This window comes from Podarcis pityusensis (genome assembly GCF_964106645.2).
Source record: "Podarcis pityusensis genome assembly, chromosome: 2".
Classification (NCBI taxonomy): domain Eukaryota; kingdom Metazoa; phylum Chordata; class Lepidosauria; order Squamata; family Lacertidae; genus Podarcis; species Podarcis pityusensis.
The window spans coordinates 75,003,435-75,016,570 of NC_138029.1; the positions used below are offsets into that span (position 1 = coordinate 75,003,435).

Below are 13,136 nucleotides of genomic sequence, written 5' to 3' on the forward strand. Positions count from 1 at the left end.
TTTCAGTAGCCCTAAAGGAAATTTTAAAAAAAACATTATTAGTTTAGATTTTGTCTTTTCCTTACAACTAGATTCATCATAACTTGATCTTGACACAACTCCCAAGACAGTGCTATTTTCCAGTGTTAGGTTCAAAACCCAGGTTTTGTGTTCTAAATGGCAGACTGAGCTTTCTGGATTATAATCAAATGTGTTCCCCATGTCTATAAGCCAACATGGAAGACTAGTTCAACTAATAGCAAACATTCTCCCCAACATTCCCACATTCTCCAAAAACCTCCAAACTACAGTGTCAAATGTAATTGTGGAGATAAGATGATTCACAAATGTGTGGTTGAGCTACATTAGAAAAGAATGCATCAACAAAAATAAGCAGATGTATAAATCAATATTTTAATTGATTAAAAAAAATAGTTTTGACAAAATGTATTATTCAGCAGAAACTCACCAGAAAACCAGGTAGACCCTGCACAGCTGATTTAATTCATTTTCTTTATCCAAGTTTTATTATTGGAAGTCTGCACTCTTTGCTAACTTGATAGTCCCTTTGATTCCAAGCAAGATGAAATTGTTCAGGTATAGAGTAACAGTGGTGAGTGATGCTTCCTCCCCCAGAGCACCCCAACTCTTCCAAGGTGCATAGCAGAGATGAGGAACATGTGGCTCTTCAGAGGTAGTTGGACTCCAACTTCCATCATCCCCTGCAAGCACGGCAAGTACAGAAGGATGATGGGAGTTGTAGTCCCAACATAAGGAAAGCCACAAGTTCCCCAACAATAGTGTTCAGTGCCATTGCATTTCTTCCTTCTACTATTGCAACCTTAGACAAACAATACTCTGACATATCCCATATGTTAAACTTCTAAGAGGACACCCAGAACCATCTAGTAATTTAATCACCAATGAGAGTGATAACCGTAGAGCACAAGGATGTTTCAAAATAGGTAGCCACATGTTCTTGCTGGGCTCAGGCAGAAGAGGTGATAGTATTTAACATATGCACATTGTTGATGAGCTGCAATCCTATAGAGATTTCCCTGGGGGTAACTTAATGGGACTTCTGAGCAGACATGGGTACCAGATTGCACTGTTAGAAAGGGGAAGCCCTGGAGATGCTAAAGGTTTTGTCATACAAAATGATCCTCCCTAAAATCACTGAGTCAGCCTTAGCCCTGCCCTCTAATAATTGCTCACCACAAAGCAGCTGGCTGCCACTATGCACGTCAAGAATACATAGCCTTGCCAACCCAAAGCAGGAAGAAACAGATTCTGACAAAGAGATAGTGTGTACACCACAGCAGTGACATAGCAAAAGGTTCTGAAATAAAGACAGATGTCCCCTGGCAAAGATGCCAAGGGCAAAGATAGCTAAAAGTTCCACAGAGCAAGGCGGGCAGTCTCTAAAAAGACTGTTTGGTTGGGGAAACGTACATTGCCCCACCTTCATGACATCTGTTTCAGCTAACTCAGCATGCTGGCTTGTTGCCTTTTGTGTTCATTTAACTAAAAAGAGGGGGAAATTTCACAATCATGGGTGAGTGATGAGGAAGAGGTGGATTTCACGCCAGCTCGTGAAATGGCAAATTTACACTGAGGTGCCAATGTGCCTGTGTAACAGATCCATATTTATATATTAGGGTGACCCAATCAATCCCATGGCCAAGGGAGGGGAAATGGGGGGGGGGGTCACTCTGGATATGCAATTAATTGAATGCGATTCTATGATTGTATTAAGCAATGAGCATGTTTTGGATGCAGCATGATCCGTCTACTAAGTATTTTAGTTCTATAATTATTGTGTAGTCCCCAAAGGACTTGGCTCCTGTTCGATTGCCGACTGAATTGCAGAAAGAGAACCCAGTACCTAGGAAGCAAACACCAGACATTTGTGGAAGCCACTGATCATTGTGGGTGGGTTGGGAGCAGGTCAGGCCAGTTTGCTCTTCACTCTATGCTCTTCAGGAAGTCTAGGAGCCCATGGTGCCACTCATCTGGTTTGTCAAGGTAACAGGCATGGCCTGCCCCTTTCATCAGCATCACCTTGTGATTAGGTAAGTTCTTCAGGTTGTTCAGGCTCACTTCCCCCAGCTGGGCATCCTGGTCCCCATATACGATGAGCACTGGTGTCTAAGTATGGAAGAAGAGAAGTCAAGTGTAGTCAAGTCAACAAACAAGGAACTTCCCCCTTCTTGGGTGCTTTCAACAAATATCTCAAGTGAAACACAGGTTTGAGGTTGGAAATAACTCTATGCACATATAAACTGTATTGTGCACAAGCTCAGGAACTCTGCAAATGCAGTCCTCAATCGTACCCATGTAGTGTCACTTTTGTGCATGTGTTGGTGGCAGAGCTCACCACCCCAATCCTCTCCCCCCCACCCTGCTCCACTTAGATGTCCAATTTACCTATACTAAATGTGCAAATGTGCACATTGTGTCTGCGTGCTTCATTGTAATTGCCTTGATCTGTGCCAAACAAAAAGTTCAGGAAGCTAATATGTGCTTGCTGTCTCTTTGATCTCTGTGTTATTCAGTGTTTAAACCTTTATTAATGGTATTACTGCCAGTAGAATTATCCTTTCCTGGTTGCAGTACCTTCTCCTAGCAAGGAAAACAAACCTCTCCCACATTTTAAATAGCTCAGAATATCTGCAGTAGAGATGTTCAGGATTCACAGAAGTACAGAGAATTCCCACTGCTGTCAAAGCTATTGTCTTACAGGGTTACCAGGGCTAAAAAAAGGTCACATTTGCAAGGGGAGATTTTGCATTTGCCAGCCACATTTGCCTGGGCAAAGGCACACCCCAGAGATTAATAGGAGGAGGAGCTTAAAATATTAAAAAGTGAGGTATTTGGATAACAGTCAGATTAAGTGCTCTGCGTTTGCAAGAGACATTACAAAGCTACACTTAGAGGTTAAGGAACGCTCAGAGATTTGCAGCAGTTACAATCTAATCCCTCTTGCTTCTAATGATGCATTTTCTCTTCTGAGTGTAAAAGCAGACTTACTTTCCTTGCTCATGTAAAAGATCACACTTACTCCCTCAACCCACTAATGGGGAGAAGGCTATCACAGCAGTTCTTTTTCTCATAATGGTGAAATGATCCCTGCATCACACTATCCTTGGAGCGGTTCTTATGAGATGATAGGCAGTCATTGCAGAAAGAAAAAAAGCGAACAAGCTTCCCTGTTTGTGTTTGTAGGCCTGATTATAGGCCTGCTTTGCATCTCTGAAAGCAGTTTTGTGCCTGAGAATGAAGCAGTAGGCACTGCCCTCTAGTGATTAGCTCAGGAACCCTTTCCCTGTTGTATGCAATTGCTGATACAGACGTACCTTGGAAGCTGAACGGAATCCGCTCCAGAAGTCCATTCGACTTTCAAAATGTTCGACTTTCAAGGCGCAGCTTCTGATTAGCTGTAGGAAGCTCCTGCAGCCAATCAGAAGCCGCAGAAGCCGCATCAGATGTTCGGCTTCCATAAGAACATTTGAAAACCAGAACAATCACTTCTGATTTTCGATCGTTTGGGATCCAAAACGTTCAGCAACTAAGCTGTTCGAATTCCAAAGTACGACTGTACTGCTGTTCTCTGTATTCCCTTCAATTATTTTTCAATGCCTTTTAATTCCCAGGGCTGGTGTCAGAAGTCTGCACTGCAAGGTACTGGCTGAGGCCCATACCCCTGCATTTGCCCTCTCCAGGAGTATCAGCAGTGGCAAGACTAAAGAAGAGGAGCTGCAGTGTGGTGTAGTGGTTAAGAGGGGTGGACTCGTAATCTGGTGAACCGGGTTCGCTTCCCCGCTCCTCCACATGCAGCTGCTGGGTGACCTTGGGCTAGTCACACTTCTTTGAAGTCTCTCAGCCTCACTCACCTCACAGAGTGTTTGTTGTGGGGGAGGAAGGGAAAGGAGATTGTTAGCCACTTTGAGACTCCGTAGGGTAGTGATAAGGCGGGATATCAAACCCAAACTCCTCTTCTTCTGGTCAGCAGTGCCAACTGGGCATGGATAGAGAGGGCTCTGAATAAGCAGTAGTGACAGTAGCCAGGAGATGGGCCCACCCAGTTAATTTTGGCCTTGGCGCACCTCCCCCCCCCACACACAGCTGCAGCTGACACTGTTAAGTGTCATTGGCTGAAACAAGACCTGCCCCAGTTTTAACCTCAGAATCCCCTCCCCTCTGCATGCCTAGCCGCCAGGCGGACATACTTTGACACCGGCATATTGTGTGGCTAAGAACTTCTCTGTGCAGATGGGTGCCACTGGGATATAGGCTTTAAGCATCTCACTGTGCTGGAAGAGGAACGGAAGCGAATACATCCCGCTGAGAGACGGGCTGATCACCACTGCCTGGTCTAGCTTCAGGGCCTCGAAGACAGACTTCAAGAAATTGGCTGGTGCTGGCTCTCCGACAGGAGCTGGGGCAGTAGCCTCTTTGGAACGACCTAATCCTGGACCGCAAGAAACAAGACACTGCACGTCACACATGTTCTGTGGGAAGCATGAATACTGAATAAATTGGGTGGAGGAATGAGTAGAGGGTGGCATATCAGTGCTAACAGAGCAATGTGGATGTTGCGGGGGGGGGGAGGGACACACCCTTGCATGCACAAGCAGCACCAATCCAGCAATGAACATGTGCCTGGAAGCTCCCATTACAGTGGTACCTCGGGTTACGTACTGAATTCATTCCGGAGGTCCGTTCTTAACCTGAAACTGTTCTTAAACTGAAGCACCACTTTAGCTAATGGGGCCTCCCGCTGCTGCCGCACTGCCGGAGCACAATTTCTGTTCTCATCCTGAAGCAAAGTTCTTAACCCGAGGTACTATTTCTGGGTTAGCGGAGTCTGTAACCTGAAATGTATGTAACCTGAAGCGTATGTAACCCGAGGTACCACTGTATGCTCTGTTTCACATTAGGCTTGGAATTACACCAGCTTACAAACTGTGATTTGAGGGGGACTGCCAAACCAGGGTCTCAAAGCACGCTTTGAGGCTGGTTTTGAAACCACAATTGTAACTAACTATGATTTGCTACTGCTGCCATTTATTTATTTTTCATCAATAGTGTGCATGGTGCTTTATAGAGTCCAAGAGGTCAGGTGTCTGACCCAAAGAGCTTTCAAATTAAAATCTGAAATTGGGGAAACAGAGGGAGAGAAAGCAGGGGGTGAACAGGGAAGCCAACAGCTGGTTGTTTCAGTTATACGTGTTTAGGCTTAGCCACAGGCTCAGTTATAGTGGGGCATGGGAATTAGGACAGGGATGGGGTTGCTGGACTTTGGAGGTAAATACATGCTCATCCTGGATCCAGCTGTTATGTCTGAGTTCAGGAAACGTTGATAAATCACAGTTATGGCCATTGCTGAGACTTCAGAGGACTGAAGAGGATGCTGCTGCAGTATGGAGATGAAGCTCACCATTGAAAAACAAAAGCAGGTGAGCAGCCCTAAACCTTGGTTTGCCTGTTATACCCAACTAAGCCCAAGCATAGTTTAGGATATTTATCTTTGGTTATGACATCCATGGCTTGGCAAGATAACTGAACTGAGCCAAATGTGTATGATCAGAACCCAAAGGCACACACACCTGCATGACAATTTTTGCACATGTTCTTCCATACATGAGTGAGACTTACCACATTGTTAAAAAGCAAAACAAGAACGAGGGCCTGGATGTCAGCATCAGTTTTTTGACCTTGAGGAAGGGCCAGGTTCTTACATTTCAAATTATAACTGCACTGGAGTTGCCCACAGGTGTGGAAGTGATCCCTTCACCTGTCGAGATCCAGACATACCTGGCAGATCAACAGCCACAGCGCGGTATCCGGCTTCTCCCAACTTAGACAGAGTCTGCAGGTTTAGCCACGTCTCTGATGAGAAACGGATGCCATGAAGCAGCAAGACAGAGAACCGGGGGCTCTGCTGAGCAGGCTGGACCTGCCGGTAGAATAGCGTTTGCCCGCCCACTGTGATGGTGCTCTCGGTCAGTTGCGTGGTGGTAGCAGCCATCACTGCCGAAGAGGGTATTCTGGGAAGCCTGAAAATGAGAGCACCAAATAAAAAGAAGAAAATGGAACAAATAAATCATGGTTTGTTTTAAGAGGGAGGAGATGACACTACTTTATTTTCTGACTGACAAAGCTGGCACAACATGGTGTGTGCAGAAGTGCTTACATTTAAAGTGTTTAAAGCCCTAAATGACTCAGGCCACAAATATTTGAAAGGCTGCCTCCTCCTTTGCAAGTCCCTCGGGTGCTAAAATTGGTGGAGGGAGCCCTCTTGGTTGTTCCACTGCCCATAAAAGCTCAGGGTGGCGGCAGCCAAGGAGAGGGCATTCTTTGTGGTGGCCCCTAAGTTGTAGAACTCCCTCTCACAGAGGTGAATCTTGCATCTTCATTATACAGCTTTAGGTGAATGCTTATCTTGGCTTTTGACACCTTAGTATTGTAGGAACTGCAGGAGGAAATGCTGGCGGGGCTTTGCCTCCTCTCGCTGCTAAGCCTTTTCTGGTTAAAAACCACATTCTTGATGCTTCTTTCCTCAAACTGGCCACAGGTTTGCAATTGGGGGGCAATAAAAATGTTGAGCCACATGTGCAGATAGGTGACAGCTGTATGTGTACTGTGACACCATTGAAAAGCATTGTGTGTAGATGGAGTGGAAGAACCTTCAGATCTGTGATGGCCCAATTCACATGTGCAAATTGTCATCTGAGTTTGCATTAACCTGAGCAAGGTTTGCAGAAGTCTGCTCACAAGACCTCATTTGTACAGTTCTTCTCCCTTCAAATCTGGGCCTATTCTAGTGTGCTCTGCAATCCAGTTAATAATCTCCTAGCTCAAGATCTGACAGTTGTGTGAATTCTGAGGAATGCCAACAGCGCCCTTTTATGAGCCAGTGCTGCCATTTCATCTCCTTACAAACTCAGAAAGCAAACAATGCTTTCACCACCTCACCTAGTCCAGCTCACTTCCTCTGGGGGTTCAAAGTATCCTGAGCTCAAGGGGGTAGAAAGGTGGTGTGTGTGTATGGATATAATCAAGCACACAGGAATAATATTAGAGAAATCAAGTGATGTGCATCGTGCTATCCTGTTTGAACCACCAGCACTTATCTTACTGCAGTGCAAATACTGCGAGAACTGGGGTGTAATCTGCTGTCATATATAATTGTAAAATAATGCAAGACGCCGGGACACCAAAGTGATTTGAGGCACTGGCAGGACTAAACTATGCAGCCCATTTTCACCATCAGTATTTATCCAGGGGACATTTTAAATAGTGAGAAAGAGCACAAACACCTTTGAGTATCTGTAGATCATGTTCCTCACCTGGGATTAGGGAAGTGGGCGTAGCTTCCAAGCAGCCTTAGTTTCACACACTGAATTTAGCGTTTTGTCCAGATGTTATTTCCTGCCAACCTAGCAGTTCAAAAGCACATCAAAGTGCAAGTAGATAAATAGGTACCACTCCGGCGGGAAGGTAAACGGCGTTTCCGTGCGCTGCTCTGGTTTGCCAGAAGCGGCTTAGTCATGCTGGCCGCATGATCCGGAAGCTGTACGCCGGCTCCCTCAGCCAATAAAGCGAGATGAGCGCCGCAACCCCAGAGTAGTCTGCGACTGGACCGAATGGTCAGGGGTCCCTTTACCTTTACCAGATGTTATTAACTCATGTGTGATTATTTACACAAAGGGCATTCACATGGTACATTCAATGAGTGTACACTCCCATCGCCCACAAAGACAGATAGTTGAGCTGTATAACTCGAAGAAGTGCACATTTGGTTCCACAGAGAGGTAACTTTTGAACAAGTCTATAGGGTGGGGGAGAATTTAAGCGGCCAGGATTCATTTTATGAAACCACATTCTATATGACTTGCAAGCCGCTTGGGAACCCAGCAAGAAGCAAGGTGCTCTGCTCCTTAAACTCGCCCTGCCTGGGTCTTTCCTGCACCTTCTTATGAGTGCATGGCGGGGCGGGGAGAGACAACTTCTGAACTTTGTCCCGTTTCCTGGCAGCTGCAGTGGAACGGCCAAGTTACCAGCTCAGAACGGAGGAACAGCTCTTTGAGACGGCGAGGGGACAGGCAGGCAGAAAAGCGAACCCACCACCTTACCCTCAAGTTGCTCCCTTTCCGAAACAAAGACACTGGAAACTTCAGGAATGCGCCACTGTCCGTCGTGTCCGATCGTCGAAAGAGTTGATGCTCCCCTCGACTTCCGGATCCAAAGGTACCGTCGGAAGAGAGCAACGGGGGCGGAGGCTGGAGGGGAGGGACAAAATGTGGAAATATACAGCATTTCTAAGCAAAGGTTCGCGCGAACACTAGCGACACCTAATGGACATCAGCGAACTCATCTTGACAAGTAATGGCACAACAAGCGATCTTAGACGAGCAGCCTAAACACCGGGAGGTACGCAACACCTGGGCGTCCATGCGCACGTAGGCTGCACTGCACAGATCCAATTTTGTCCCTCTCGCGCACTTTCGTCCACATATGCGCGCTTTCCGTTTAAATTTGTCTCAGTGTTTCCCAGCCACTTTTGTCGGCCGTGCTTGATGGGTTATATTGGCCGTGTGTGATGTCCTCTTCTCACAGTTAGTACAGTACTGGATACCTGAGGGCCATTAAGGGCATGCATGCATGCAGGTGTTTTCCTGCACGGGGACACTTCTTCTTCCTTATAATTTATCTGGAACAGCGCAACAACAAAATCCCACCAAAGCCAACATTTCAAGCATACTTCAAGTGGGCAAAACGGCCAATTAAAAAAAAGAAATAAATAAAAGTTTAAAACAAATGCATGTGTATGTCATGCACGGCCACTACATAGAGAGTGAGTGAGCCATTGCCAGTGCAAGGAACAGCCAAGCAGGCGCAGACGCAGGCGGCTGAGATCTTACCTTTTTCTTCCTTTCTCCTTTTACCTGCAAGGGCTTTGTTTTTGCTTGCAATGCAGCTATTTTGAACAAACGCTGTTCTACATGAGACAGTTGTTGCTGCTGTTTTTAAAATACTGGGAGTGTGCCTTTGGCAGCAACCTGTAGAAGTAGGTGCACTGCAGCTTTTTTCCTTGGGCTGGTGGAAACAAGATGGCCAGGCTGCGTTCAGGACTGAGGAGACAAGAAGATAATTTGAAGTACTTTGGGATTTGTTTTTAAAAAGCACAAGCCCAGACAAACTTGTTGGTTTAAAACATAACTGTGCAGGGAGTATATGCCAGTGGTGGGAAAAACTGACACTGAGTGGTGCCAGAGACAAATGCTCTGGATTACCTAACCCATAATAAAGACATCCATTCATTTTTACAGCCCTTTCCGGTTGTTCTGTAACTACCTAAGAGAAGGGGAACACGCTAATTAAAAAGTCAGGTACAATAAAAGGGAAATTAACAGGGAGGAAGAAACTCTCATGGGAAGTGTAAGTTCAGGAAGTGTAAATTGCCACATAAAATGAAGTCGCCCACCTGTGGTTTGAAACAATTAAAGATTTGAAGTGCTAAACTGAAATCAATCCCCCCCTCCTTTAAAAAAAAAAAAAAATCAACAGGTACAATATGTTGTGGAGTTGAGGGGGGATGATTAACAAAATCAACCCTCCTGGCAAACTGGGAATATCCCCTCATTCACCCAAGTTTAGGATATTCCACCATTCTTCAGCAGAGTTTCTTTTTCTATGATAAAAATGAGCGGCTCACATAAATGTAAACTAAGTTTTAATAATAAAGAAAACTAACAAAATAACATGAGAGAAACTTCTACCATTCAATTTAGGCCCCCGTGTTTTTCTTACACAATATGCTTCAGCATCATTTCCAAGCTTTTCTCTGAAACCACAGAGACTAGGAACTTGGTTGTTCTCACATGGGTTTCCAATACAAACCAGTTTGTATTGTATAATAATATCACACACCGTGCATGTATGCATGTGATTTGCTGCAAAAGGGTTGAAATGTGAGAAATACAATACTGTGAGAAAACAATACACTTTTTCATGCGAGTGTAATTTGTAACTGGATCCATGGAAAGCTTGGCAGATTTCGGAACACACATCAGAATGTTTGAAAGGGAAGGCAGAAATGGTGGCTCTGCAATATTTAAGTTGAAATACGGGAACAGCATGGGCAGAGGAAGGACTGAAAAGGTTGGTGGCTTGTCTAGTATCTTCTGCTTGTAAATTAGAATGCTATTGTATCATACGTATGAGTGAATTCATGAAAAATTACCATACACATCATATACATCACTGTTGGTGAACGTTTACATAATTATAGAGTTCTGTAAAACTGCATTCAACATGTTACATGAACTTTAAATGCTAAAGGTTTTCTCATTATGCTTCTATCTCCTCAAAGTGATGGAAGTATTATATAATTGAGATTTTTCTCCCTTTCTAGTTTGTTTTTCCCCCTGGCAAGTTTTTTTGTACCTTTCACAGCTAGACCACAGGTGGAAATTCAACAAATGCAAACCTGCACTGCTTCTGTTGTCAATGAACCTGGCATTCCAATCACAAATTGGAGTCTGATAGTCACTGCAAAGGAAGAGAATCATTCCAGTGAAGGAGAAATGTATTTTTGTGCTTTGATTGAATGAGTCGTGTACACTTTTAATGCCTATTAATGTGTTCATTAGAAGAGTGACTAGTGGGGTGCCACAGGGTTCTGTCTTGGGCCCGGTCTTATTCAACATCTTTATCAACGACTTGGATGATGGACTCAAGGGCATCCTGATCAAATTTGCAGATGACACCAAACTGGGAGGGGTGGCTAACACCCCAGGGGACAGGATCACATTTCAAAACGACCATGAGAGATTAGAGAACTGGGCAAAAACAAACAAGATGAATTTTAACAGGGAGAAATGTAAAGTATTGCACTTGGGCAAAAAAAATGAGAGGCACAAATACAAGATGGGTGACACCTGGCTTGAGAGCAGTACATGTGAAAAGGATCTAGGAGTCTTGGTTGACCACAAACTTGACATGAGCCAACAGTGTGACGCGGCAGCTAAAAAAGCCAATGCAATTCTGGGCTGCATCAATAGGAGTATAGCATCTAGATCAAGAGAAGTAATAGTGCCACTGTATTCTGCTCTGGTCAGACCTCACCTGGAGTACTGTGTCCAGTTCTGGGCACCACAGTTCAAGAAGGACACCGACAAACTGGAACGTGTCCAGAGGAGGGCAACCAAAATGGTCAAAGGCCTGGAAACGATGCCTTATGAGGAACGGCTAAGGGAGCTGGGCATGTTTAGCCTGGAGAAGAGGAGGTTAAGGGGTGATATGATAGCCATGTTCAAATATATAAAAGGATGTCACATAGAGGAGGGAGAAAGGTTGTTTTCTGCTGCTCCAGAGAAGCGGACACAGAGCAATGGATCCAAACTACAAGAAAGAAGATTCCACCTAAACATTAGGAAGAACTTTCTGACAGTAGGAGCTGTTCGACAGTGGAATTTGCTGCCAAGGAGTGTGGTGGAGTCTCCTTCTTTGGAGGTCTTTAAGCAGAGGCTTGACAACCATATGTCAGGAGTGCTCTGATGGTGTTTCCTGCTTGACAGGGGGTTGGACTCGATGGCCCTTGTGGTCTCTTCCAACTCTATGATTCTATGTATTGTATAAGAAAAGCTGGTTTGTTTGTTTGTTTGTTTGTGATAACCAGGCCAGGGGATCAGACTTCAGAGATAGCATTGTAAGTTTGGGAGGGGTTAGAAAGGAGAGAGCCTAAATGAGTGCAAATGTTTCTTATTTTCAGCAGGCCATGTTGTGAAACACATCCTTTATTAGCAAAACTACAGGTAGATAGATGACTTGAGACCAGAGTGAGGGTTTGGAGATGATTCATCCCTATTGACACCCACCCCTTGCCAGGGAGACCAGGCAACCTGACTGTGGATGGAGAACCACAGACTGCAGTTTGAGTAAACGGAAAAGAGACATCCAGAATTGAGCTTTGGGATTTGCACACCAACAGCATTTGGGAGGGAGGGTCTGGTTCTCTTTCTCCTTCCTGAGATATGATCTGGGAGCAGCAAATCTTAGAGTAGGTTTTCTGGAGCTTATCTTAATGGCTAGATAATGTATGATGTTTTGGGGGTGGGGGGTGGGAGCAGATTAGTTTACACAAAGGCTAAAGAGCATTGTATATTTAAAGCATATTAGTAAAGGTAAAGGGACCCCTGACGATTAGGTCCAGTCGTGACCGACTCTGGGGTTGCGGCGCTCATCTCGCTTTATTGGCAGAGTACAACTTCCGGGTCATGTGGCCAGCATGACTAAGCCGCTTCTGGCGAACCAGAGCAGCGCACAGAAACGCATTTACCTTCCCGCCGGAGCGGTACCTATTTATCTACTTGCACTTTGACATGCTTTCGAACTGCTAGGTTGGCATATTACTTCCCACCAAAGAATCCTGGGAACACTTAAGATTATACAACCTTCTAAAATCAGTGTATAATCTTACCCTATAATTATACAATAACAATTTAACAATTCATGGGCAAGTGATTTTGAGTGCTCCAGTGTCTTCTTTCTGGGTGACTTAAGCTGTTTTTTCTTGATGTCCCATTGCAAGTTAACAGAGCTTGCACACCATTTTCCAGAAACTGAAGCATCTTATAATTCCAGGGTTCTTAAATGCTGAGCTTTGGAGCACACAGAACTGTCCCTCCTTGGTGTTCTTCCTGCACACCTTCTTCAGAATGACCTTAGGAGCCAATCCTCAGTGGCCAATTCACCTCCTTTCACTCTGATTAGCATCTCAATTGCTAAAAAGCACCCCTTTCTTGCTCATTGGGTGGCTTGCTGATGCTGGATGCAGGCACCCTGCTGCAGAAATAATAGCAGATCTTGAACCCCACCATCACAACTGGACCTCAGGTTGTAAGTCGCTTTTACTTTTTGCAAAAAGGACTAATGAATAAGTGCAATTAATAATAAGTCACATTTGACAGTGTCTTTGCACCCAAGACAGATTTGGGCTGGGGGGGGGCACTCACTTGGAGTTTGGGATGCATGAGTTGGCACAGCCCAAAGCTACTGTGGGGTACACACGCACACACACACACACACACACACACACAAAGTTCCTAATTTGCCATCGCGATCTGCGATCATCGTGTATTCATGAGCAG

At 44.9% G+C, this 13,136-nt stretch overlaps 1 protein-coding gene across 2 annotated transcripts; it reads right to left on the minus strand.

Moving 5' to 3' along the window:
• Window positions 1-379: 379 nt before the first annotated feature.
• LOC308472031 (putative protein-lysine deacylase ABHD14B) lies at window positions 380-9,114 on the minus strand. Of its 2 annotated transcripts, XM_080996505.1 has the most exons (5): window positions 8,907-9,114; window positions 8,118-8,264; window positions 5,797-6,038; window positions 4,209-4,450; window positions 380-2,127 (listed from the first exon to the last, which is right to left on the minus strand). In XM_080996505.1, exons 3-5 carry the CDS (start codon window positions 6,008-6,010, stop codon window positions 1,945-1,947), a joined length of 639 nt encoding a protein of 212 aa, XP_080852631.1. In that variant the 5' UTR covers window positions 6,011-6,038; window positions 8,118-8,264; window positions 8,907-9,114; the 3' UTR covers window positions 380-1,944. The 2 variants fall into 2 exon arrangements, with proteins under 2 accessions (XP_080852631.1, XP_080852632.1); XM_080996506.1 differs by lacking the exons at window positions 8,118-8,264; window positions 8,907-9,114 and adding an exon at window positions 7,332-7,398.
• Between the last annotated feature and the right edge of the window lie 4,022 nt (window positions 9,115-13,136).

What these genes read in the sequence shown, in the direction of transcription:
- LOC308472031 (XM_080996505.1), bottom strand. Translation starts at nt 6,010, where the DNA reads ATGGCTGCTACCACCACGCAACTGACCGAGAGCACCATCACAGTGGGC. An exon ending in TGTGGCTGTTGATCTGCCAG is followed by an intron (nt 4,451 to 5,796) that starts GTATGTCTGGAT and finishes CTTGCGGTCCAG; the next exon opens with GATTAGGTCGTTCCAAAGAG. An exon ending in CACAATATGCCGGTGTCAAA is followed by an intron (nt 2,128 to 4,208) that starts GTATGTCCGCCT and finishes TTCCATACTTAG; the next exon opens with ACACCAGTGCTCATCGTATA.